The sequence below is a fragment of the Nicotiana tabacum genome, chromosome 7, assembly GCF_000715075.1.
Source record: "Nicotiana tabacum cultivar K326 chromosome 7, ASM71507v2, whole genome shotgun sequence".
Lineage (NCBI taxonomy): Eukaryota > Viridiplantae > Streptophyta > Magnoliopsida > Solanales > Solanaceae > Nicotiana > Nicotiana tabacum.
In genome coordinates this window covers 105,675,128-105,700,060 of record NC_134086.1, presented here as the reverse complement: position 1 = coordinate 105,700,060, position 24,933 = coordinate 105,675,128, and the positions used below count along the sequence as shown (strand labels likewise).

Here is a 24,933-nt window from a genome sequence, read left to right as displayed (position 1 = left end):
CCTTAAAAATAGCAAATAATCGACTCTATTATTCATTTAGTTTTTACCCAACTCCAAGCGCCAAGTATTCCTTTTTAACCCTCTTGGTACCATCCGCCGTTTGAAATAATTAAATTAACTGCTGACAACGACTGCAGAAAGATTTGCATGCAATGCGTGAGATGTACATTGTTTTTATGGTCCAAAATTAGTCTCCCATGATTTGTCTATAATGCGTTTTCTTGGCCCTCAAATTTCTCATTATTGTCATTTACCACCCAGCAGTTCAGGCGAATTTTCCGCCATGACGGAGAGCAGTTCTTCCTCCATAGCCCCTTTGCTTTTGAGAAACATATTAACATCTGCTTTTATCTTCGCTGATAAACCCTTCTTCCTCTTAGCAGAAAAATACAAACTTCTCGAATTTATACGTTGGTTCCTTATTCAATCTTTTCTCTTCTTTCTTAAACTTTTTCCATCTGGAGAATATGACAACAGCTACCCTTTGAAGCCTCAAAAGGGGGAGATTTATTCTCCGGCAGCCGTGGGAGGCGGCGGTGGAGAGTCGGGGATATCGAGAGCGTTGACGCAAGTGTTGTCAATTGTGAATGATATTCCGGTGAGTTCAAGGAAATATGAGGTCGTGAGATCACTGGCCGAGAGGCTAATTGATGAGAATCTGTTGGAGGGTAACGAAGCATTAAGGGAAGTGAATTGCGCCGCCTTGTCGGCGGCTTTTACGAGGACACTTGGTCAGCTTGAATCCGCCGTGGCGGCGGAAGAAGGCGGAATTGCGTCCGGTGGGGATGGTGGCGATTACATCGGTAAGTTGGGCCGCGGATTGAGGGCGATTAGGTATTATGGTGACGTTGTGTGGCAGCGGCGTAGGGCGAGGAACCAGCTGAGACAATTCGGATGCTCGGCTGAGAAGTTGGCGGCGGAGTTGCTGTGGTTGGCTCAGAAGATGGCAGCTTGTGGTTGTGTTGATGAAGCTGTTTATATGTGGGCTTCGGCTTCACAGTTGGCTTGGCTTTCTCTTTCTGCTGAGGCGCGGCTTCAGGGGTCTCTTGTTAAACTTTCAGGTATATTTTCTATGGAATATTCTTTGATCATTTTCTAATTTTCGCAATTTTTTTACTACACATGTTTGGAAAAAATATGTATAGAACTCATCTTATGCAATCTTTTAGCGATCCATCAAAACAATACAACACAATATAATACTATATTTTACGAAACATATGTAAAAACAATCCAAAGCCGAATGCTTTTACTACAGTAGGATATTTAGATTGTAGTAGCAACTTAATAAGCCCTGGTCTAGCCCTTCCGGACCCGTGCATAGCGGGAACTTAGTGCACCGAGCTCTCTTTTTTTTAGCAACTTCATAAGCCTGAATGCTTTCCTATGCATGAGATTAAGTGTTGGTTCTACCAGTTAACTTTTTCAGTGCAGTTGGATCCAATACACTGCAATAATTCGTTCCATTCCCAACCTTAAGCGGCTACACTATTAATCTTTCATTACACAGAGAAAACTTTTATTACCTATTCTCAGAGTTTTATTGTGTACTACATCTCATCTTGAATTGCTATTCTATTTGATATTTGGTTGGCATAAAATAATCACCATCTCTCTTCTTTAATTGCATTTTGGGATAGTAAAAGTGCCATGTTCTGAATTTCTCTTTATGGTCTTGTGCTCCTTTCTAGCTTTCTTATTCAAGAAAGCCAGAGAAATAGGAAAAGATGCAGAGGATGAAGAAAGTACGAAAGAACATCTAAGGCGGACAAACATGAACATGTTGATGTCATGGCTGCCATTGCTATGCCGAGCAAGCAATGGCACAGACACTCCAGTCTTGAGCATTAGCGAAAGGGCTGAGCTTGAAAGAGTATTGGAGCAGATCATTGGAACATTGGAACAAGAAGAGGAGCAAGAAAAGGTCTTGTCCCTCTGGCTTCACCATTTTACCTATTGCCCTTCTTCTGACTGGCCAAACCTCCATGATTGCTACACCCGCTGGTGCACAGCTTCTCGTAAGCTCTTGCTTCACTGAATTTTCTAAAAAGAACTTTCAACTTGAAAATGGAGTCCCATCTTTCTGCCAAGGAAGGGGTCTCTAGGGTGGCGCAAAATGTGAAGTGGAGGAAAAGATTATATTGCTGTGTTTATTCCTCTATCTGGTCCTTTGGTTTCTGCGTTGTACCTATCGCTCTTAGCAGAAAAATGCCTATGAAGGCCCAAAGTAACATTTGTATCAGTTAGCTATGTTTTGTGATTATTTTAGTTTTTCTAGTGGTTTAATTTACAAGTCGAAAGCACACTTACATGCATATGCACGTTTGGCTGTGTTTATATAGTGCTTGAATTCACAGCAAATTGAGCAGAGTAGTTTACTTTTAATTTCAGGCCTCATTTTCTTTCATGTAGATTATATTTGACCTCTCTTTTGGTTTTCGAAGATTTCAATGTTGATCTTTTTCGAGTTCACTTTGTATCGTAAAATATCGATATAGAAACTTTCATCATAATTCTTTCAATAAAATTGATAGGATAATTACTATTGTCTGTGATCACACACAATAGTAATTAGCAGAAACATTAGCAGCAGAAACAACATAAGTCAAGACTTTGTGTTAGTTCATATATCATTTATCTAAGTGTCAAGTGCCCTTTAACTGTTATTTTCTTAGTTCTTATACAGAAATGTGACATTTGATTTCACTATTTATCCCTTTTATGTACATCGTCATTCATCAACATTAGAATCCTGCCTGGTTTAATCCAATATGGATCTTACTGCAATATCTTCCATTGGAGATTTTGACAGATAATGCTCATTTCTGATCTATCAGTTTAAGTGTGAAGTACCCTATCAAATTTATCTGATTATACAGAAATGCGACTTTAAGCTATCCATTTTAAGTACGTCAACAATAGAATCAGGATTATGTGATCCAGTAAGGATCATTTTGAACATTATTTATAGGAGCTTTTGACAGAATCTTGTGATATGGTTGTAGTATTGATATACATGGAATTAGAAAACAAATCGATATATGAAGTCTGACGAATGTGACAACATGTACAAGTAGACAATCTATTCTGAGCAAATTACCATCTGGAAGTATTGTCAGTGTTATTAAAGTTTATAGGAAAATATATGACAATGATTCACTTGAAAACATCATTATAAGAGTGAATCTACACGCAACTGAAGCTAAGTAACACATTACTTAACCAAATATAGTTAAAAGAAGTTCTGAGATTTATTATAACAAGATTATGCCAGGGAAGTTGTAGTCGGACTGGTACTTTATGTTCCTATAAAGCCACCATCTTCGAGTGAATATCAAACTGCTCAGATGCGGATAGTTGAGGCTCCTGGCAAGACCAATAAAATGCATGAGACGATGATGATGCAATGCTGCACTGATTTTTTTTTTGACAATATCATAAAAGCGTACCTGAGTTTCATTTGCACCATTCATGCCTACTCCTTTCTGTGCTTCATGAATCTTATTGTGCATACTCATAAGTAAGCGTCCATAAGTCAATTTAGTCTCTTGCTCCAATGTTTTGATGAAACTATATGTCAGGGCACCTGTCGGAAATCCTGTGAAAGCCTGCAGAAATCCAAGGTGCGGTAATTTGATGAGTGAAGGTGTTAGAAGTGAACATATCTATAATCTCTCGAAATCTGTGGTTTAGCACATAGCGGAACACAATAGAAATAAAAGACCTATACAGGCAACACAAACTAGTTATGATAACGGCTTAATCGTGTTAGTATACTTACATTAGTTTGGTGTTTACCAGGAGTCTTTTTAATTTGTTTAGAGATTTTAGTGTCAATATAAGAGTAGGTGTGCAATTTGTATATACGGATACTAACCGTTGTATCTCCAGAATTTTGATGATCATCACAGGCACTGATAGAGATTGCTGTTCCTCCTCTGGTGCCTTTGTATGTGCTGATACGATGGTCTTCCCACATAAAGTATCCCGCCCTGCTTGAAAACATTTTGACATAGTACTTTTACGATAACTTAGGATAAAGTTTCATTGCATCAAACATGAAAAAAGAAGTTCATGTAACCTGTTTATTCTGCACATAAATGGCAAATCAAGGAAGGTTCCGCTGAAGCAAGTATCAATTATGCCATGAAGTGTGGCTCCACGGGGTAAAGGCCTAACAATGGTATGATTAATCTCATCATCTAGTATTCTTCCTTCAGTCTCAAAATCGACAGGGCATAGTGATTCATCATGCCCATCAACCTCATCACCATCACGGTCACGTACTCGTGTACCATGGCCAGAGTAGTGGAACACCAGTGAATCTCCTGGCTGACAACCATGAACAAGCCAACGTAGAGCTGATCTGATATTGCCCTTGGTTGGGATTTTGCATGGATCTTTCTCATCCTCTGTAAATTTGATGTATTATATGTCAGTAACCTGATAAAGAAAGAATGAAGAATATAGGAAACAATATCTGGGAGCGGAGGGAGTAGTAACATAAACATTTATTTTCTAGACGTGAATCAGGTGAAAAGGAGCCTTGGAGCAACGGTAAAGTTGTCTCCGTATGACTTATAGGTCACGGGTTCGAGCCGTGAAAGCAACCAATATTAGGTTAGATTGTCTATATCACACTTCTTGGGGGTACGGCCCTTCCTTGGACCCTGCATGAACGCGAGATCCTTTGTGCACCAGGCTGCCCCTTTTGAACTGTAGGAGATACCTGTAAGGACAAGTACAGATGCATTGGGAAAACCCAACTTCTGAACCAGAAGATATCTCATGGATAAAACGTCGTTAATGCTTCCTTTCAGACTCTTGGAATGCCCCCGGTAGGTAATCCCACAGAGTACTGCTCGTTTTCGTCCATGCACTGCTGGAGGTCGCATACTAATCTGTGGTGACATGTTGAACTGTTGAGGCCGAGAATTATTGGCATTTGGATTCATCCTTCCTGGCCTAGCTGAAAACCCTGTGTTTACTGCGGTCATAACATTGTTAATAACCCCATTGGCAAAGCCGTTGTTATTTCTTGGAGGTTGGAGTTGTGTAACAGATTGGCACCTTGGGCAGGAAATGGTTTGTGCTCCAATGGGAGCTGACATTTTCATGCTGCAGTACTTGCATTGGCATCTCCTGCTGTCCATTATGAAAGAGCAGGGCTAAGATATATGAAAGTCGTTTGTTCCTTGTTTCTGAATATTATTGAGTGGATTGATCAAGATATATATAGGAGGTATAGGAGGCATATAAATTTGGCGTAGTTTCACGGCATCCAAAAACTAATTTTCTGTAATGAAAAAGTAACTCAATTATGCTTATATGTTACAGAAAATAAAAATGTCCGAAATTAATGCTAAATTTAGTCTCGAAAGACACACTAGGCTGCTGTATTTACAAAATAGCCATGTTAAGTATAACTATTTCAGCAACTCACTATATGTAATATTCACTTGATATTATTTAAAAAATGAAAAAGAAACTTATTTTCTAACACAACCTAATATTCGATTCTTTTATTTTTTTTAAAGTGGTGTCATATGAAAAAGTGGGCAGCCTACTTGTGTTTCCCTTATTTTTTGGCTTTTGTTTTATAATTATTTTTGTGATGTATATAGACATAATTGAGTTACTTTTTCATTTCAAATATTAGTTTATGACTTAAATGCAATAAAATGAAAGTTGGATGACTATCATGAAACTTAACCTATAATAAGAGCCTGTTTGGCCAGGCTTTTGGGAGGCCAAAAGTACTTTTTTCCTCCAAAAAAATATTTTTTAAAAATTTAAGCTGTTTGACAAATACAGAGAAGTACTTTTGGCCAGCAGCAGAAGCAATTTTTCCGCTTTTGGGAAGAAGCAGAAAATTCTAGCTTCTTCCAAGAAGCACAAGTGGAAAATTAATTTATTCAAGACAAAACTACCCTCACCATAAATTTATATTTTCAAAATTATCCCTTACTAATTTAAGTTTTTTCTTTTCATTTTTGTTTCTAGTTTTTATCATTTTTTTAAAATTAAAGATATCATATACATGAATCATATTGTAACTTTCTAAATTCTTTATTGGCTTTTCTTGTTTTTGAATTTTTTTTGGTGTAATGTCTTGTAACTTTCCAAATTATCTTCTTATTTTTTCACACTAAAGCAAATTATCTACATCTTTATTTGGATTATCAATTCTCTTCCTACAAATAATCATTTATAATTTCTTTTGTTATATGTTATTAGTTCCCGAATCTTTAAAACAATTATCAAATCTAATTTGTGAAAATTACCATACAAATAGGTAATAAATTCACAATTGCATCATATAATCTATTTATATATTATTAAAAGAAGAATAAAACGCAACACACATTAAGCCAAGTGGCAGCCTGACAATAGGCCACTTGGCAATTTAGGACAAAGTTAGTAAGGTTAGGTAATACTAATTAGTTTTTTTCTTAATTTAAATTTTTTAAAAAAATTAAATTATACATTATGTGTTGTTAATAATTAGTTACTCTTTTTGATTTGAATTTAAACATACTTAAACTATTTTTTTTTTACAAAAAACTTTATTTTTATATATTTAAAATTATTTCTATTTTACGCTCAATGCCATCTTTCAAATTTGACACTCAGAATCATCTAATTACAATTATCATGGCTATACATAATTTTATCCGACGACATTCTTTTACGGATAAGGAATTCAATTATTATACTAATGGAAGACATTACTGCAGAGATTGAGGACGGAGTTGGGCCTTCCGATATTCCTTTAGAAATACAAGGGAAGTCTTCTACTAATATGGAGGCGTTGTGTGATAGACGTAGAGATGAAATTATTGAGAAATATTATTATGTGTGTGTGACTTTACTTATTATTTCATACTAGATTATCAATATATAGTAATTTATGGAATAGACTTCTAATTCATACTAAATGGTGTATTTTGATTATTCAAATCATCATGTAACAATAATTAATTATACTAGATAATAATATATGCTTTGGTATAACTATATATGTAAAATTGATTTAAATCTTTAATATGTTTGTTTACTTTATGTTTTATAATTTAATTAAATAAAATAAAAAATAATAAAAGTATCTTATTATAATATTTGAGTTTATTTTTCTCTTTAAAAGAATTATAAAACATTGGTACTATTCTTTTTGGTAATTTGACACTCAAAAATACTTTTAAAAAGATTGGCCAAATATAATTTATTTATCAAATATTGTAAAAAGTACTTCTTAATTGAATTAGCCAAACACAAACTATTTTTTTCCAAAAGTACTTTTGAAAAAATATTTCCCGAAAAAAGTACAATTTCAAAATAAGCATATTTTGGCGGCTTGGCCAAACGCACTCTAATTAAGCACTTCCAAGAGAACTAATCTACGACTTTACTCATTAGTTTATCTCCTTATTATTCTTTGTATAAAGCTTTTTATTCTCTTCCAGATGTGGTGATGGAGAAACAAGAATCAATCTATTTTGCGTCTTTCGGCATAGTAGATTCTATCTTTTATATTCTGAAAGGTATGATCCTTTATCATGATTGAGTTTTATATTCTTTCAGAACCTTGAGATTTGAGAAAAAAATCTACCCTAAACAAGACTCTTTATAACTACATTTTGGATGCTATTATTGTTATTGTTTTGAGAATCAGAAATCCTCAATTTATAAAAGTGTAAGACTTCTTTTCAAAAAAAGGATAAGGCATATGAAGGATATTTAATCCTCTTTTTCCCTTTGTTCAAGAAAGAGAGTCCTACTAGAATAGAAATTCAGAACAAAATAAAGTTTCTATGACTTTTAGTACCTTTTATGTAATTTCTAGATACGTAAATTTTATTTCAAAAACTTAAAGAATCTACAGCCCAATTCATATAGAAAATTAGTCAATTTGGCCCCTTGTACTCCAAAAAGATTCAAACAAATTGAAATGGAGGGAGTATACCTCAACCGTGTTGTATCTTTCTTTTTAGGATATTGGAACAACATAGAATGCCAGCTTGCTGGTTGCATGTAAAGAATGGAATATATGCTAATTTTTCGTGGGATGGGCATTAATTCACTACTTCTGTAGTCAAAGAATCATCTTAGTGTTATCACGAAGAATTAATATTTTCGAGAATCCGAATTTCGCTAGACAATTTATGTATATCACGTTGCCTGAGGAATTGTTACATTAAGAGAAAATAATCTTCTTTAATGATCTTGTTTCGTCCTTGGTTGTAGAAAATTAATATTGGCAGCCACTAAGAAAATGAATATGTGGTCTACGTCTTCGTTAATCTGGATTGATTAATGTGCACTAGTTTGAGCATCATCTAGTCCTTCTAGATGTATCGTTCTCTCTTCATGTGATCTTGCGATATTTAACAAAACAAAAGTTTGTCTTGATGTCCAAATGCTATAGTCGATAGATTTCTTTTCCCCTGTCTGCTCCGGTTTCTTTATTTTGGCCTTGCAGGAGGGGTTAGCTGGATTAATTGGAACTTAAAACTGGATTTTATCATCTTATCAAAGTGCTTCTCGGCCAATGGCCTCCACTAGATTATACAGAGTAATATTTATGGATTACTAGCATAAGAGATTGAGGAGCTCATGGATGGCAAACATATTTTTGAATACTAGTTGCATGAACTTGTCAAATGAATTCTTTCTGCATAGTATGCTTGGTTGATCAATCATGTAACTTTGAGATTTCAACTTAGGTTTTCGTCTTATGAATAAGCACAATTCGACCTTGTGAATGAGAAGTTCTTTTAATTGTCTATGTGTAGTTGATCTCCTTTACATGCTGCTAGAGCTATCCCAACTATCTGATATATAGTCAGTATGAATTTGAATGCAGCCTTAAGGGACGCAAATCTGCATTTCACTTTTAATGAGTCGCAATACATTTGGACACTTTTGTGAGTTTAACTAGTTTTCGTTGCAGAATCTTTACCAATTCAAAATAATAATTGCACCATCCAAGGCCAAAAATGTTTTTGATATAGATGAGACTCATCTGCAAGAGGAATGCCAATTGCATAAAAGATTCGTAAGCTAACCAAACTAGGAAGAGTGCAGGAGAATCTATTTTTATTGACTTTAAGAGAGGAAGAAATTTGTGTTTCATTTAAAAGAGGAGGGGATAAAGAATAACGGAGGACCTCAGTGCCAGGCGGGCTCAGGGAAAGGCGAATATAGACAGTCTTACTTCCTCATGAGAGAAGCTGGTTTCAAGATTCAAAATGACTTCTAATCCATAACCTATGATGTACGTAGATTCTTTTGCTGCTCTTATCATTTTATCGCAAACTTATTCTCATTTATCTAAGAATCTGCTTTCTGTTAAAAGCTTGTGCTTGAGATGTCTCTTGATATTATCTGAAAGGCTGCAAAAAATTGTGTGCTGACTGCCATTTAATACGCTTGAGAGTCAGACTTGATCAAACTTGGCTTACAGGTCTACTGCCAAAAGCTCACTTTGACAGGGGCCAGTAAATAACAAGACAATAACACATCTTAGGGGCTTTATTTTAATATTATTAAAGTTTATAGGAAAATATATGACAATGATTCACTTCCAAACATTAGTATAAGAGTGAATCTATACGCAACTGAAGCCTTAGTCACACAGTACTTAACCAAATATGGTAAAAGAAGTTCTGAGATTTATTATAACAAGATTATGCCAGGGAAGTTGTACTCTTGCTGGAGTTGGATATTTTAAGTTCCTACAAAGCCACCATCTTCGAGTGAATATCAAACTGCTCAGACGCGGATAATTGAGGCTCCTGGGCAAGACCAATAAAATGCATTAGACGATGGTGATGCAATGCTGCACTGACTTTTTTTTGACAATATCATAAAAGCGTACCTGAGTTTCATTTGCACCATTCATGCCTACTCCTTTCTGTGCTTCATGAATCTTATTGTGCATACTCATAAGTAAGCGTCCGTAAGTCAATTTGGTCTCTTGCTCCAATGTTTTGATGAAACTATATGTCAGGGCACCTGTCGGAAAGCCTGTGAAAGCCTGCAGAAATCCAAGGTGCGACAGTTTGATGATTGAAGGTGTTAGAGGTGAACATATCTATAATCTCTCGAAATAATTGTGTTTTAGTATATAGCAGAACACAATAGAAATAAAAGACCTATACAGGCAATTCAAACTAGTTATGATAACGGCTCAATCGTGTTAGTATACTTACATTAGTTGTTTAGCAGGAGTCTCTTTAATTTGCTTAGAGCATTTAGTGTTAACAGAGGCAGAGCCAGGATTTGAACCTTATGCGTTGGGGATTATATTCCTTTTAAGTTACTAGGTTCTAAATTAATAATTTGTACATATTTAATGTATTTCTTAGGACAAATACATGGTTTGAAAAAAGCTACTAGGTTCGGTAAGTGTGCTATTTGTATATACGAATACTAACTGTTGTATCTCCAGAATTTTGATGATCATCACAGGCACTGATAGAGATTGCTGTTCCTCCTCTAGTACCTTTGTATGTGCTGATACGATGGTCTTCCCACATGAAGTGTCCCGCCCTGCTTGAAAACATTTAGACATAGTACTTTTACGATAACTCAATATAAAGTTTCGTTGCATAAAGCATTAAAAGGGGAATTCAATAACCTGTTTATTCTGCACATGAACGGCAAATCCAGGAAAGTTCCACTGAAGCAAGTATCAATTATGCCATGAAGTGTGGCTCCACAGGGTAAAGGCCTAACAATGGTATTATTAATCTCATCATCTAGTATTCTTCCTTCAGTCTCAAAATCAACAGGGCATAGTGATTCATCATTCCCATCAACCTCATCGCCATCACGGTCTCTTACTCGTGTGCCATGGCCAGAGTAGTGGAACACTAGTGAATCTCCTGGCTGACAACCATGAACAAGCCAACGTAGAGCTGATCTGATATTGCCCTTGGTTGGGATTTTGCATGGATCTTTCTCATCCTCTGTAAATTTGATGTATTATATGTCAGTAACCTGATAAAGAAAGAATGAAGAATATAGGAAACAATATCTGGGAGCGGAGGGAGTAGTAACATAAACATTTATTTTCTAGACGTGAATCAGGTGAAAAGGAGGAGCCTTGGAACAACGGTAAAGTTGTCTCCGTATGATTAATAGGTCACGGGTTCGAGCCGTGGAAGCAACCACTAATGCTTGCATTAGGTTAGGCTGTCTACATCACACCCTTGGAGGTGCGGCCTTTCCCTTGACCCTGCGTGAATGCATGATGCTTTGTGCACCGAGTTGTCCCTTTTGAACTGTAGGAGATACCTGTAAGGACAAGTACAGATGCATTGGGGAAACCCAACTTCTGAACCAGAAGATATCTCATGGATAAAACGTCGTTAATGCTTCCTTTCAGACTCTTGGAATGCCCACGGTAGGTTATTCCACAGAGTACCGCTCGTTTTCGTCCATGAACCGCTGGAGGTTGCATAGTAATCTGTGGTGACATGTTGAACAGTTGAGGCTGACAATTATTGGCATTTGTTGGATTCATCCTTCCCAGCCTTGCTGGAAACCCTGTGTTAACTACTGCACCCATAATATTGTTAATAACCCCAGCGGCAAAGCCGTTGTTGTTTCTTGGAGGTTGGAGTTGTGTAACAGATTGGCACCTTGGGCAGGAAATGGTTTGTGCTCCAATGGGAGCTGACATTTTCGTGCCGCACCACTTGCATTTACATCTCCTGCTGTCCATTATGAAAGAGCAGGCTGTCAAGAGATATGAAAGTGGTTTGTTCCTTGTTTTTTAATACTACTGAGTGGATTGATCAAGATATATATGTAGGAGGCATATAAATATGGGGTAGTTTCACGGCATCCAACTTTCAGCTTATTCCATTAAAGTTATTAAACTGATTTTTTGTAACGAAAAAGTAACTCAATTGTGCTTATATATTATAAAATATAATATCGGGAAATGCAAAATTTAGCCCCGGAAAACACATGTAGGCTGCTGTATTTACAAAATAGCCATGTAAGTATAGCTATTTCAGCAACTCACCGTACATAATATTCACATGAACTCATTTTCTAACGCAACCTAATACTCAATTCTTTTTATTTTTGTAATTGGTGTCACATGGATATTATGTAAGGTGAGCTGCTAAAGTGGCCAACCTACTTGTGTTTCCTAGATCGAATTTAGCATTTTCGGCTTTTGTTTTATAATTTCTTTTGTGATATATATAGACACAATCGAGTTACTTTTTCATTTGAAAAATGAGTCTATAACTTTAGTGCAATAAAATGAAAGTTGGATGACTATCATGAAATTTAACCCATACAAGTATCTATCGAAGTGGGAAATCTAAGAGAAGTAATACGCGTATCTAGCTTAGTTTATCTACTTACTATTCTTTGTATATCAAATCATCAAAAAGCTTTTTATTCTCTTCCAGATGTGGTGATGAAGAGACAAGAATCAATCTATTTTGCATCTTTCGGCATGATAGAATCATCTTTTATCTTATGAAAGGTATGATCCGTTATCACGATTGAGTTTTATATTCTTTCAGAACCTTGAGATTTGCTTTTTCCCGGTGTACTTTGCCCTTCTGAATGCATTGTATGCCCTTTCTGGCAGATCTAGGATTTCTAGAATGAGTGCACCACTAAAAAGAGAGGAAAAAAAAGTATTAAGCAGGAATCAATCCTTATTCCTCTAGGTAAATAACTCAATATTCGACCAAGTGTATCATTCAGCCTTTTTGGAGCATGGAAGCCAGCAGATAATATTATATCAACTCTAGGAAATATATACATAAAATGCCTAGTTTGACAAGAAGACCATGAGTTCACGTGTACCATACCCTTCCCGGAAGTCTACGTTTTCAGAATTTATATACCGCAACTGTGTCATATCATTTGTTTTAGGATATTGGAACAGTATAGGAAGAGAGTTTTTCCAAGTCTTTGAGAAGATAAATGCCAACTTGCTGGTTGCTTATAGAAGATGGAATATAGGCTAATTTTTCGTGGGATGGGCATTAATTCACTACTTTTGTAGTCAAAGAATCATCTTAGTGTTATCATGAAGAATTAATATTTTCAAGAATCCGAAATTTTGCTAGACAATTGTTAAATTTAGAGAACATAATCTTCTTTAATGATCTTGTTTCGTCTTTGGTTGTAGAAAATTAGTATTGGCAGCCACTAAGAAAATGAATCTGTGGTCTTCGTCTAATCCAAAGAAACAAGAACTCCGAGTTAATATAGACTAGTTTGATAAAGCGATAATACTAGACTGATTAATATGCACTGGTTTGAGCTTCATCTAGTCCTTCTAGATGTATCATACTCTCTTCATGTTATCTTGTGATATACAAGTAAAATTTTCCCCTTTTACCAAAATAAAAGTTTGTCTTGATATCCAAATGCTATAGTCGATAGATTTCTTTTCCCCTGTCTGCTCCGGTTTCTTTATTTTGGCCGTGCAGGAGGGGGTTAGCTGGATTATTTGGAACTTAAAACTGTATTTTATCAACTTATCAAAGTGCTTCTTGGCCAATGGCCTCCACCAGATTATACGGAGTAATATTTATGGATTACAAACAGAAGAGATTGAGGAGCTCGTGGATGGCAGAATGAGATAACATATTTTTGAATACTAGTTGCATGAACTTGTCAAATGAACTCTTCTACATAGTATGCTTGGTTGATCAATCATGTAACGTTGAGATTTCAATTTAGGTTTTCATCTTATGAATAAGCAGAACTCGAACTAGTGAATGAGAAATTCGTTAAATTGTCTGTGTGTAGTTGATCTCCTTTACGTGCTTCTAGAGCTATCCCATCTATCCGAATTTAAATGAAGTCCGAAGGGACGAAAATCTGCATCTCATTTTTAGTGAGTCGCAGTACATTTGGCATTTTTGTGAGTTTTCCTTGAAGAATCTTCAAACAAGTAATTGCACCATCTAAGGCCAAAAATGTTTTCGAAATAGATGAGACTCATCTGCAAGAGGAATGCCAATTGCATAAAAGATTCGTAAGCTAACCAAACTAGGAAGAGTGCAGGAGAATCTATTTTTATTGACTTTAAGAGGAAGAAGCTTGCTTCCTCATTTATGAGGAGAGGGCATAAAGATCGAATAACGGAGGACCTCAGTGCAGTTGCCTCTTTTGATTAATGCAGAAATGAAAAGTTTAGAACAATTTTTTGATCAGAAAAGTTCACTTTGTATTTGAACCGTGCATCAAGTGCACTATTTTTGGAAAGATACAGTTAAAGGAAATTTCCATTACATATACTGATAGGCAAAGAAGGGAGCCTTGAAGCAACGGTTAAGTTGTTTCTTTGTAACCTAAAGGTCACGGGTTCGAACCGTGGAATCATCCACTACCCCTTGCGGCAGGATAGACTTCCTACATTAAACCCCTTGGGATGCGATTCTTCCCCGGACTTTGCATAAACGCAGGATATACTGATAGGCAAAAGCTTAGAAACAGGAAATTTCATATACTGATAGGAAAAAGCTATGATATAAATTGGAAAGGGTGCCATCAAAACACGATTCTTTATTTGAAAACTGTCATTTATTATCTCAGAGCTCACAAGTAATATTTGGATATAGTCAGCATAGAAAAATGCCAAATAGAGTTTTGATACAAGATGTTGGATTGGCTTTTCTAAAAAATATAGGAAGGATAAATAAAATGGAAACAACATAAGAGAGAAGAATGAAACAAGCAGCAGCCTCCTTTTATCATGGAACTGAAAACATATAGGTTCACATTCATCTTTCTGCTGCAGAATTAGAGCTTGAACTTTGTATTAGTGTCAAATTTGTCAGAAGATGATAACACTGGTTCCTGCAAGGTTTAAATGTGACAATACAATATCATATCAGAGAAATAGATATAAGCAAAATATTCTGTAAACCTTACAAATAATTAATGCTTATTGATGCAGGATAACATTGAGATGGAGCATCTCGGACAAGGAGATGAGATACCTGGTCTATCTTGCGTTGGAATACCTTCAGCAGTGGACATCTAGCATTGTTGACCTTTTCGATGGCCGTGCGCATATAATCAAGTAACCCTTGGTATGATATATCTGGCTTTTCCCTGAGAGCTCTAATAAATGTGCAAGTCATAGCACCAGTCATAGTTTTTTCAGCAGAGAAAGCCTGCATACATGAAGGGAAAGGATATTTACATATATATCGACTGTCTAAGGATAACAATATGTAGAATCTGGGGCCATAATATTCATGTTATGGTAGTTGAGGATAGGATATATAGATCAATGATCAATCATATAAAAACCAATTAAAGGGGTGGAAACAAATATTACAGAGGTATCTGCGGCTAGTTGATTATCCTTGCAAGCACTGAAACTAATGGCCCTTCCACCACTCGTGCTCTTATTAGCGCCGGATCGGGGTCTGTTATCAGCCCATCCATTCCTGTTAAGAGTCAAATAACTGATATAGACAACAACAACAACAACAACCCAGTATAATCCCACTTAGTGGGGTTTGGGGAGGGTAGTGTGTACGCAGACCTTACCCCTATCCTGGGGTAGAGAGACTGTTTCCAAATAGACCTCCGGCATCCTTCCCTCCAAGAACTTCCCACCTTGTTCTTGGGGAGACTCGAACTCACAACCTCTTGGTTGGAAGTGGAGGTTGCTTACCATCAGAGCAACCCCTCTTGTCAAAACTGATATAGACAGTGCCTCTGAATAATGCTACTGATTATCAGAATAGTGCTAAAATATTAGTTCATCTGAGCTTTGTAATTGTTGGACAATGCATACCATTAATTACTCTCATTTTTATTGTTAAACTAGTGGAAGATTATAGTTTAAACTTTAAACTCATTCCCAAGAAAAAGGTTGTAAAACACATAATAAATCGTAGCTAAAAGTATGAGAAAAGATATGCTTATGTGACAAGACAATCACAGACACAGACATGGAATCTGGAGCCAGTGACTGGACAGACTATTTCCAGGTGAAAAAGATGTCATGATTAGATTTTTTTCAATATACAGTTTTGATAATTAGTTTACATTGTGAAGAGTAATTTTACTAACATATCACACAGTAACATTATTAGCGGATTAAAATGCATACAAAGGTGTCTTATATTCCTTGAGCTAAGGGTCTATCGGAAATAGCCTCTACCTTCACAAGATTGGGTAAGTTCTGCGTACACACTACCTTCCCTAATCCCACTAAGGTGTCTTATATTTTGAACTTATGGGCTAGAAGTTCAGGCAATACATATCTGTGTTTAACTTTTATATATTGATAGTGTAAAAGAATTTTTACATTATTAGGTCTCCTAAAAGATAGCTACAGTTAACTGCCATAATAAATACATTTAGTTACTTGAGAAATAAAGCAGCTAACTTTGGGAAGGTAAGAACATACTCTTTGTAGACCCAAGGTAAGTCGAGAACAGTTCCACTATGACAAGAGTCAATGATAGCATGAAGTGTGACACCAGAAATGAGAGGCTTAACAAGAATATCATTGATGGCATTATCGATGATCATGCCTTTAGTCCTAAAGTCAAGAGGACATATTGTTTCATCAAAACCATCTGTTTCATCGTCATTAAAATCAGGTTGTCGTAAGCCATGTCCTGAGAAGTAGAACACCAACGAGTCACCTGATTTAAGGTCTGCCATCAGCCACTTGAAAGCCTCTAATATGTTTCTCCTGGTTGGAGGTTTATACGCCTCTTCTTCTGCAAGTTATTTCCATTCAAAAGTAAGATATAAAAATGTTTCTTACTCATCATCGTAGGCAACCGGGTGCACTAAGTTCCCGCTATGCGTAGGGTGCCGGCAAGGACCGGACCACAAGGGTCTATCGTACGCAGCCTTACCCTGCACTTCTGCAAGAAGCTGTTTCCACGATTCGAATCTGTGACCTCCTGGTCACATGGCAACAACTTTACCAGTTATGCCAAGGCTGCCCTTCTTACTCATCATCGTATATTCATAGTAAATAGAGAAACTAGAATACCTGCTAGAATGAGAATAGATTCATCTGAAAAGTTAAATTTTTGGACCAGCAAGTCCCTCATGCTGTTTACATCATGCAATGTTCCTCTGAGCCTGAACTTCTCCTTCTTGTAAGTCACTCCACAAAGGAATGCGCGCTTCCCGCTCGGTGGTGGCTTTGTGAAAATGAGAGATAAACGAGGACTAACACTAGGAGAAGGGGATAGACTTTTAGTTCTTGATCTATTTCTCCTAAATTTATCCTGAAATCTTCTCACTCTAGAACTGATCCTACCGCGTTCTTGGACCTGCAGTGACCTATCACTATTGCCTAGATGAATCAAATTGCTACACTCACAACGAAGCCGTTGACTATGTGGTGGCTGTGTCAGTGGCAGACGACATTTTTGACATGCCATAGACATCATTTGTACAGTAAACTAGTTCTGCTCAGTAACTAAAGTTAGCAGACAGTAAGTAATTAGCACTAGGACAAAGTCGCTTCAATTCGACTAATTCTTGAAAGTATGTGAATTGATCAATCTAATTATTATATATAAGCAGGAAAATATTCATATGTTTTTTTATCAAAATGTGAACATGAGCTGTTCCACTTCACCAAAAGAAAGACATTTCTAATTGTTTTTTGGTTGATTCACAGCTAAGATTGTCCCTTCATTTCCATATCGTTGATATTCAAATGGCAATGTGCTGGTTTAGAAGAAGATGCCGCTACAGAAGCAGAAGATGAAACTGGCTTTGCCTTTTCCATCGCTCTTTTTGGAAAGTGAAAATTCGTATATATAGTGGCTGAACACAATAGCATATTCGGAACCTTGTCTTGATCAGTAAACCCCCCAAAAAATCTGTGACTTGATTTTTCTTCTAGATCGATCAATTAATTGGATTGAAGTACAAAGGAATTGATTGAAGTTTGATGTCAAGTTACGCGCAAGCTAGTACCTTAGGATTATATTCCGCCCCGAGGATGTGTGCTTGTGGGCCGGGGTGAATATTGCAGGCTAGCGGACCTGGTGGTTGACAACTTGGTAAAGGTTGTCGCAGCCCCTGTCGTACAACTAGTTGCTGTAAAATTGGACGTCTATCTATCTTACTACGTTCCCTATTCCAAAAAGGGCGGGGGAATAAGTTCCATTCTATATTTGCTCCTGATAAAATGAAAAAGGAACTACTTTATTCCGTTACATATAGTATATGATAAAATATCAAATTCGCTCTCTTTTGGGATTCTAAATATGCTTATAAATAAATAAATAAACTGTTGTACAAATCCACCCAACGGATTTTATTCAGTATATATATCAAGTTTGGAGGGAATGGTTAGCAATATAACGTGTAGAATGAAGGAATCGTCCACAAAAGCGACTTTATTCTTGCTTATATAAAAGTACATAAAAAGTACAAGCGTTGCATGCTGGTTATAACTTAATGACCAACAAGAGCAAATGAGCTATAAGAACCAAAATCTAGTTTTGTAAACGCTTCGATATGTTGTTCCAAACAAATAACGAAAACCAGTTCTCACAGGCCACAACGTATCAAATAATAATTCCGCAAAATTAAATTTCACATAATTAACAACCAAAAATAACCAATCTAAAAGTCTCGTGTAATGAGAAGAGCGCGGATCTTTCTATAGCCACCACCAGGCCACGTTTTAATGTTCCTTTTCCCATTTTGAAATGAAGGATAAGGAACAAGATGCTTATCTTCACTAAATAGAAAGCATGAATCTAAACCATCGGTCATGGATAACCCACAACAAAAGGCTATATTTAATGGCATTGACTGACTCATTACTTAACCAGAAAGCATGTTACAGCAACAGTATTCAAGCTGGCAGAATAGGTGCTTCAGACATGATTAACAAAGGAAGGGGCAAAAACCGTCACGTCTTATGCTTCCTTGAGGAGAAAATATGCAATTTGCATCTGATATACATCCTTGTTATTGAACCCAAGGGCGAAGCTACACTTTAGGACCATCCTTTGTCGCAATTTTTTTGTATTTCACTGCGTATATAGGTAAAATATCAGGTTTTAGAGGTACAAAACATATATGGAACACCCTTTGTATTAATATGAATCTTAAAAGCTTGGCAGAGGCTCGCAACACAAGATTAACAGGTAAACAGACTCAGAAAACAAGTAGAAAGTAGAAGGGGTATAACCCTCTCAGATACAACTAGATTCTAAAGGGGCTCATAGAGCTAATCCGTAAACAGATACATACATACGTACATCTACATAATCAGAACAGACACTATTCACTTCATGCATAGAGACACATCTATTGCCTTCTGTAATTTACATACCGGAATGAGGAATATTACAAACTACAGTATTCCATAGCTGAATTTACAGCAAACCGAGGATACCAGCGAAAACTCCATCTCCAAGAAAGAGCACATGCATGCTTTGTAACAACCATCTCTTTAGACGGAAAGGAGACCTGCAACTTCTGCAATTTAAGATGATAAATGCTGATAAGCTCGCCAAAGAATAAACTATAATGGAGTGGTAGTTTAGCAAGAATCACTAGCCAATTTTTCATAGTTGAGACATGACGAAGGAAAGAAGTGGCAAAAAGATTTTGTTTGTTACTCATTATAGCAGCTATAACTTCAGCAAGTCAAGGAATTACCACATGTATCAGGACATTGAGCAACAGCAGCACGAGACAGCCCAGTGGAAAATTAGAAATTGTGAGGACTCATGGAAAGACCACCCTCCAGATGTCCGGATATTTTAGCCTTGCAGTCTGGACACATAAATCCAATTGAATCCGAATGAGCTTCTGTATCATAAGCTTCAAGCTGGAACTCTGCTCTGCACCACACACATACTGTTGAGAGCTGATCTGGTTCTTCCATGTTTAAGATGATTCCTCCAGAATCAAATTCAACTGATGCAAAAACCTCTTCCATCCTTGCATCATTACCCAACCCAATAGAAACAGATGGTAAAGATGAAGATGCATGACCAATATCAAAGCTATATTTGAAGTGTTCTATCTCATCCAGCCTAAGCTCGTCAAACCCTGTTTCACTATCCAGATTCTGACCAATAGCAGAAAATTCACCATTGTCCTACAGAGGTTGTAGCAAATAGATTACGAACTTGTGAAATTAGGGAATTATTTGAACAAGAGTTAATAGGAGATAGTATCTATCAAACAGAATGATTGTGAAATAACCTATATTCCAAAACCTCAACGCATAAAATCCAACACGCAAAAATCTGCACATTTGTCACATAATAATAGCAATAGTTCTCAAAGAATTAAAGCCTTTCCAAAAGTCAGGATAGATGGAGCTAAGAAAAACAGGTTAGATTAATGTAAGCGAAACAAGAGGATAGAAACAGGTTCACCACTCAAGTAGATGCTACAATGAGTGGGATAAAAAGTTATAGCATCTTTAAGATTCCTAATGATTATAAACTGACGGATAAAAACGTTCATCCTGGGTGCATCAGGTAGGTTGGGCTATCGATAAGCTGTAGAAACAATCTCCTACATTGATCAGTATCAACATAGAAATGCCCAGGGGTTCCCTGCTTGATGCTGGACTGTAGGCAGATTGAAGTGCTTATCAAACCAGGTATGTATTTAGAGCCTTGATAAACCCTGAGAGTAGAGGGGTCTCTTAACATTAAAATCTTTTCTGAATGCAGTAGTTGTCTGCCTGCAAATACATATTTTGGGCACTCTTATCTAAGTCTATATATTCAGTTTCCAGACAGATTGGCCAAATTGACCTGAAATAGTCATCATAATCAATTCATAGTCTTCTTTGTTCTCACCTATGTTGGAGATGAACAAAAGAGGCCCTAATACAAAAACTCCAAGGCAAGATAAACCATTTTAAATTTGGAACAGTCCACAATCATCAAGAATCAACAAAGTTGATCATTTGTCAGAAACCCAGAAAAAGGAGGAAAATTTTGTAGAGGGTTGCTTGATACATTTTTTAGAAGACAAAGACAAAGACAAACTCGTCCTCATCATCAATGAGATAAATGTATGACCTGTATAGATGCAGAAAATGCATCTTTACCTTACTTGATCCTGAAAGAATGCCAGTAAAGTTGTGGAATGATTGCACCATAGGCTCTGAAAAGCTAGCTAACCCATCTTGACTAGCATTTTGCTGAAGAGTGAATTCCATAGTCTCGGATTCAACTTCATTATTTGCTTTAGTCAGGTTGTTTCCAAGACCAATTGCTAGCTTATTCTCATCCTTCTTCATGTCATCACTCTCAGAGTGCTCAGAATCACTACGAAATAGTTGCGCCATAGACACTGAGGAGCTTGTTGTCCTATTCAGAGTAGCATTTTCCTGAAAAGTCAGTTCCATAGTTTCTGATTCAACATCATTTGCTTTAGTCAGGCTGTTTCCATTACCCGCTGCTACCTTATCAGTGCCATCCTTCTTTATGCCAGCATCCTCAGAGTGCTCTGAATCATTATGCAATGACTGCACCATAGACACTGAAGAGCTGGTTAACGCATTCTGACTAGCAATTTCCTGAAAAGTTAGTTCCATGGTCCCTGATAGAAGATCATCATTTTCTTCCATCTGCTTTTTTCCCAGGCCCACCATTGGCTTGTCACTTCCAGCCTCCTTTGCTTCATCACTCTCAGGCTGCTCAGAATCATTGGTTGAAATCACTCTCGGATAGAAGTTGTTGGCCAAAATCTCACCACTCTTATCTTTATCTACTTCCATGCAGGTTTTATCAGGCTGATTTCTGCCTTGTTCATGACATGTTTCAGCTTTAAAATCCCTGGCATCTGACAATCCAGTATCAGCGGTTGGCCTCACAACTTGGTCAATGTTGGTAGGCATACTTCCATCGAAGTTCATTGTCGTACTAGATGGCATGCTGCTGACCTTCATCGCAGCTCTAGCACTAGAAGTTTCTACAACTGAATTTTGGGCAATTTCAATTAAAGAATCCATTTTACATGTCCCTAAAAGCAACCCATCTTGATGTGGAGACTGAACACGCTTGTCTGCTGCAACAGCAGCAGATACATCCACGGTACCTCTTGCATTGTTTCTCACATGGACTCCAACATGACCATTGTAACTACGCCTTTCTTCAAATACCTTATGGCAGAACTGGCATTCATATTTTCCATCTCTAATTATGACTCCATCACCTACAGATGGCCCAACCCTATACCTTCTTGTAGTCCGCTGGTGAAATGAGAACAGATGCTGCAAATATGCATTCTTTTCTTCAAATGTCAAGTTGCATTTATAACATTCAAAAATGTCTTGAACTTTAACCTCAGGGAGATTATCCATATCCATCAAGGAAATTTCATTGCCACGTAGGTCTAGAGTAGATGAACTGGGTACAACTGAATGTGCAACTATGCCATGCTTCGCCAAATCACCTTCTTGAAGAGAATGTGAATTTTCTTGAATGTCTGTTGACAACACCAAACTGGTGTTACTACGGAAGTTACTTACACTTTTAGAAACAGTGTCATCAGCCTGCTGAGTAAGCTGGTTTGCTTCACCAGACGAAAAATGGGACCGCAAGTATGATGAAGCCTCTTTGCATGATATAAACTGCTGGCTAGTAGGACTAGAAAAGAAAATGCCAAGTAAGAAAAAATTATTGGAGTTAGCACACAAAACAAGAGAGAGGCAGTAAATATCGTCAAAATTTAGGACATAACACTGTTTCAAATCGATCAAGCACAGCCTATCAAGTGAATTATCGTCATGAATAAAAGGTGCTGTTAAGTCATTTAACAAATTAGTAAATTCGAATATACATAACGAGCAGTGGTTCCAGCCCCGTGTCCTAATCGTCTGAGCTAAAAAAACCCGACTCCAACTGGATCTATTCATAAGGAGTACCCTCAGCAAAAGAATCCAAGAGACTTACCCAAAGAAAGCAAAAGGAATCCAAGACTAAGGTAGCTGGTGCAAGTTTTGCCTATATTTCATTCTTCATAAAATTTTGGAGAAGGAATTCTGGGGGACAAAGGTTCCTTTATTTGCACCAAGCTGCACAGGAGCTTGTTCAAGGTCGTTTCGAGATTTCAAGTTCAAACTAGATTTCCGCTTATCAGCTAAAATGAGTTTCTTGTGCAATTGACTGATTATTTATATCTACGTAATTATGCTAAATCTGGTAATAATTCCCTCTCAACTAATGTTTGCATCCACTAACTTGAAAATTCTGATCTTCAAGATACAACAGAATCATTTTACCTACTTCACCAATCCTAGAAAATTCAAACAAGTGGATTTGTCCAAATCATTCCTACATGTAGGCTGCAATATGCTAAGGATTGGGAGTTCATGAGCTATGATACCCGGTTCTTGAGGGAAAACCTCGTGGGAGCCATCCCATCCCAGTAGCATGCATTGAATCAATGCATACAGTTTCGGGAAGCAAATATAAAATATGCACAAACTCATCAACGAGCTAACCATTTTTCAGAACAAAGCACACAAATTCATCATGCTTCAACAAACACATGAGATGACATTGCAACACAAACTCTACATAGATCATGATTGTGTTTAATGAACATGCAACAGAATACTGACTAGCAATATTCGAAGTAAGCGACAATGTGCCACATAACACGAATGCATAAAATCTTTTAAACATGTAATCAACAAGCAAAAGTAAAGAATGGAAAAAACATAACAACCTGACATATCTACGGCAGTAAACCCAGACACGACCATCGCGTCTTCGCAGGGCTAACAAGAGCTTCCAACCAACAGGCAATGTATCGCCAAATCCACTAGCATCAACATATTTCCTCCTCTTCCTTCTGCTACACCACGCCCCCTCCAAATCCCTTACAAACCCAAGTACCTCTTCTTCACTCTGTAATCCAGCTGTCCTTTTCTCCAATTCTCCGCTGTACAATTCATCCCCGTTATTCTCCAATTTTTTTAAATCCACCACCTCGCCATTTTTATTTACAATTTCCACTTCAACCCCAACATCATTCTCTTTCAATTTCATTTTATCCTTAGCTTTACGTCCTCTCTTCCTATTTTTCTCACGATCATTCATTAAAAGTAGGGTTTTTTCTTGAACCCCAGAAATAGCCGGCTGTGTTATCGGAGGAGGAAGAGGTGGTGGCGGAAGCGGTGGCGGAGGAGGTGGTGGAGTGTCAGAATTAGGATTGTGGATGAAGAATTTAAGGAAATGCATAATTGAGTGATTTTCAGGGTCAGAAGAAGAAGGGGGTTTGGGTTTAGAAGTGGAAGGGTGAAGACCAGGCACGCGAGAACGGTGGTGCTGGTGGCGGAGACGGGAGTAGGTTTGACGGCGACTTCCGGCGGATTCATTGAAGAGGGAACGATCAAGCTGAGGAATAACGACGTCGTTTGTACGCCGGAGGTCGTAAGCTGAGTCGGAGCAAAGGGAAAGTGCGTGGAGCTCGGATTGGGAAAGTTTGCTGATGTCTATGTGGGATAGTGATTCTAGCTTGGGCCCACAAGTGGGTGCGGGTGCAACTGTCGTCATTTCCGATGAGAATTCCGACAAGGGACAATAAGGTGGTTTGGTGTTGTAGTTATGGACTTACAGTTCTCTCCATTGTGTGAAGGCCATAACTAAACAAGAAAGGAAAGTTGTTTACTAATAATAATTTATGATTTTAAAGATTGATTTAGTTCAATACTAATTAATATTCAAGAAAATTCACTTATAAATAAAGGAAATAAACAAAATCAAACGAGTGTGTAAGACAGTCTCGACCTCGAGCTAAGGTGGCCTCAGAGATCTAAAAAGAGATAAGTATGAGCCAAAAAGTAAGAGAGTATATTCTTTGACAATGATTGATTATGTTTATAAATGAGTGTGGTCCCCTTTATATAATAGGGAACCTTAAATAAGGTACAATTCTATTTACAGTAAAGAATCTTATTGG

General features: G+C 37.1%; 5 protein-coding genes and 1 long non-coding RNA gene across 8 annotated transcripts; 2 read left to right on the top strand and 4 right to left on the bottom strand.

Annotated features, from left to right (window-relative positions):
* The first annotated feature begins 110 nt into the window (after positions 1-110).
* On the top strand, positions 111-2,385 carry LOC107820450 (uncharacterized). The gene is made up of 2 exons (XM_016646740.2): positions 111-1,061; positions 1,692-2,385. The coding sequence occupies exons 1-2, from the start codon at positions 212-214 to the stop codon at positions 2,036-2,038; spliced, it is 1,197 nt and encodes a 398-aa protein (XP_016502226.1). The 5' UTR covers positions 111-211; the 3' UTR covers positions 2,039-2,385.
* A 706-nt stretch (positions 2,386-3,091) lies between these two features.
* On the bottom strand, positions 3,092-5,217 carry LOC107820452 (metacaspase-3-like). The gene is made up of 5 exons (XM_016646741.2): positions 4,730-5,217; positions 4,082-4,412; positions 3,878-3,992; positions 3,450-3,608; positions 3,092-3,366 (listed from the first exon to the last, which is right to left on the bottom strand). Exons 1-5 carry the CDS (start codon positions 5,151-5,153, stop codon positions 3,307-3,309), a joined length of 1,089 nt encoding a protein of 362 aa, XP_016502227.1. The 5' UTR covers positions 5,154-5,217; the 3' UTR covers positions 3,092-3,306.
* A 4,308-nt stretch (positions 5,218-9,525) lies between these two features.
* Positions 9,526-12,191, bottom strand: LOC107820447 (metacaspase-3-like). The gene is made up of 5 exons (XM_016646737.2): positions 11,299-12,191; positions 10,640-10,970; positions 10,437-10,551; positions 9,878-10,036; positions 9,526-9,794 (listed from the first exon to the last, which is right to left on the bottom strand). The coding sequence occupies exons 1-5, from the start codon at positions 11,726-11,728 to the stop codon at positions 9,735-9,737; spliced, it is 1,095 nt and encodes a 364-aa protein (XP_016502223.2). The 5' UTR covers positions 11,729-12,191; the 3' UTR covers positions 9,526-9,734.
* On the top strand, positions 11,624-17,935 carry LOC107820449 (uncharacterized). The gene is made up of 5 exons (XR_012693466.1): positions 11,624-11,763; positions 12,432-12,508; positions 14,945-15,080; positions 17,307-17,465; positions 17,654-17,935. It is a non-coding gene; the product is annotated as an uncharacterized LOC107820449 (long non-coding RNA).
* LOC107820448 (metacaspase-1-like) lies at positions 14,550-17,420 on the bottom strand. Of its 2 annotated transcripts, none has more exons than XM_016646738.2 (5): positions 17,015-17,420; positions 16,415-16,733; positions 15,332-15,443; positions 14,988-15,164; positions 14,550-14,844 (listed from the first exon to the last, which is right to left on the bottom strand). In XM_016646738.2, the coding sequence occupies exons 1-5, from the start codon at positions 17,418-17,420 to the stop codon at positions 14,788-14,790; spliced, it is 1,071 nt and encodes a 356-aa protein (XP_016502224.1). In that variant the 3' UTR covers positions 14,550-14,787. The 2 variants fall into 2 exon arrangements, with proteins under 2 accessions (XP_016502224.1, XP_016502225.1); XM_016646739.2 differs by having other exon boundaries at positions 15,332-15,422.
* Positions 17,936-19,165: 1,230 nt separating the features above from the next.
* LOC107820446 (uncharacterized) lies at positions 19,166-24,632 on the bottom strand. 2 transcript variants are annotated; one of them, XM_016646736.2, is made up of 4 exons: positions 23,698-24,632; positions 21,076-22,613; positions 19,657-20,101; positions 19,166-19,473 (listed from the first exon to the last, which is right to left on the bottom strand). In XM_016646736.2, the coding sequence occupies exons 1-3, from the start codon at positions 24,525-24,527 to the stop codon at positions 20,091-20,093; spliced, it is 2,379 nt and encodes a 792-aa protein (XP_016502222.2). In that variant the 5' UTR covers positions 24,528-24,632; the 3' UTR covers positions 19,166-19,473; positions 19,657-20,090. The 2 variants fall into 2 exon arrangements, with proteins under 2 accessions (XP_016502222.2, XP_016502220.2); XM_016646734.2 differs by having other exon boundaries at positions 21,071-22,613; positions 23,698-24,631.
* Positions 24,633-24,933: the final 301 nt, after the last annotated feature.

Coding starts and splice junctions, on each gene's coding strand:
- LOC107820450 (XM_016646740.2), top strand. CDS start 212: ATGCGTTTTCTTGGCCCTCAAATTTCTCATTATTGTCATTTACCACCC. Junction 1,062..1,691: donor GTCTCTTGTTAAACTTTCAG/GTATATTTTCTA, acceptor GCTCCTTTCTAG/CTTTCTTATTCAAGAAAGCC.
- LOC107820452 (XM_016646741.2), bottom strand. CDS start 5,153: ATGGACAGCAGGAGATGCCAATGCAAGTACTGCAGCATGAAAATGTCA. Junction 4,413..4,729: donor ATCTGTACTTGTCCTTACAG/GTATCTCCTACA, acceptor TCAAATTTACAG/AGGATGAGAAAGATCCATGC. Junction 3,367..3,449: donor ATGGTGCAAATGAAACTCAG/GTACGCTTTTAT, acceptor TGGTCTTGCCAG/GAGCCTCAACTATCCGCATC.
- LOC107820447 (XM_016646737.2), bottom strand. CDS start 11,728: ATGGACAGCAGGAGATGTAAATGCAAGTGGTGCGGCACGAAAATGTCA. Junction 10,971..11,298: donor ATCTGTACTTGTCCTTACAG/GTATCTCCTACA, acceptor TCAAATTTACAG/AGGATGAGAAAGATCCATGC. Junction 10,037..10,436: donor AAAATTCTGGAGATACAACA/GTTAGTATTCGT, acceptor GGATTTCTGCAG/GCTTTCACAGGCTTTCCGAC.
- LOC107820448 (XM_016646738.2), bottom strand. CDS start 17,420: ATGATGTCTATGGCATGTCAAAAATGTCGTCTGCCACTGACACAGCCA. Junction 16,734..17,014: donor ATCTATTCTCATTCTAGCAG/GTATTCTAGTTT, acceptor AATAACTTGCAG/AAGAAGAGGCGTATAAACCT. Junction 15,444..16,414: donor TTACCTTGGGTCTACAAAGA/GTATGTTCTTAC, acceptor GACTCTTAACAG/GAATGGATGGGCTGATAACA.
- LOC107820446 (XM_016646734.2), bottom strand. CDS start 24,527: ATGACGACAGTTGCACCCGCACCCACTTGTGGGCCCAAGCTAGAATCA. Junction 22,614..23,697: donor TACTGCCGTAGATATGTCAG/GTTGTTATGTTT, acceptor TTTCTTTTCTAG/TCCTACTAGCCAGCAGTTTA. Junction 20,102..21,070: donor TTCTTTCAGGATCAAGTAAG/GTAAAGATGCAT, acceptor CAACCTCTGTAG/GACAATGGTGAATTTTCTGC.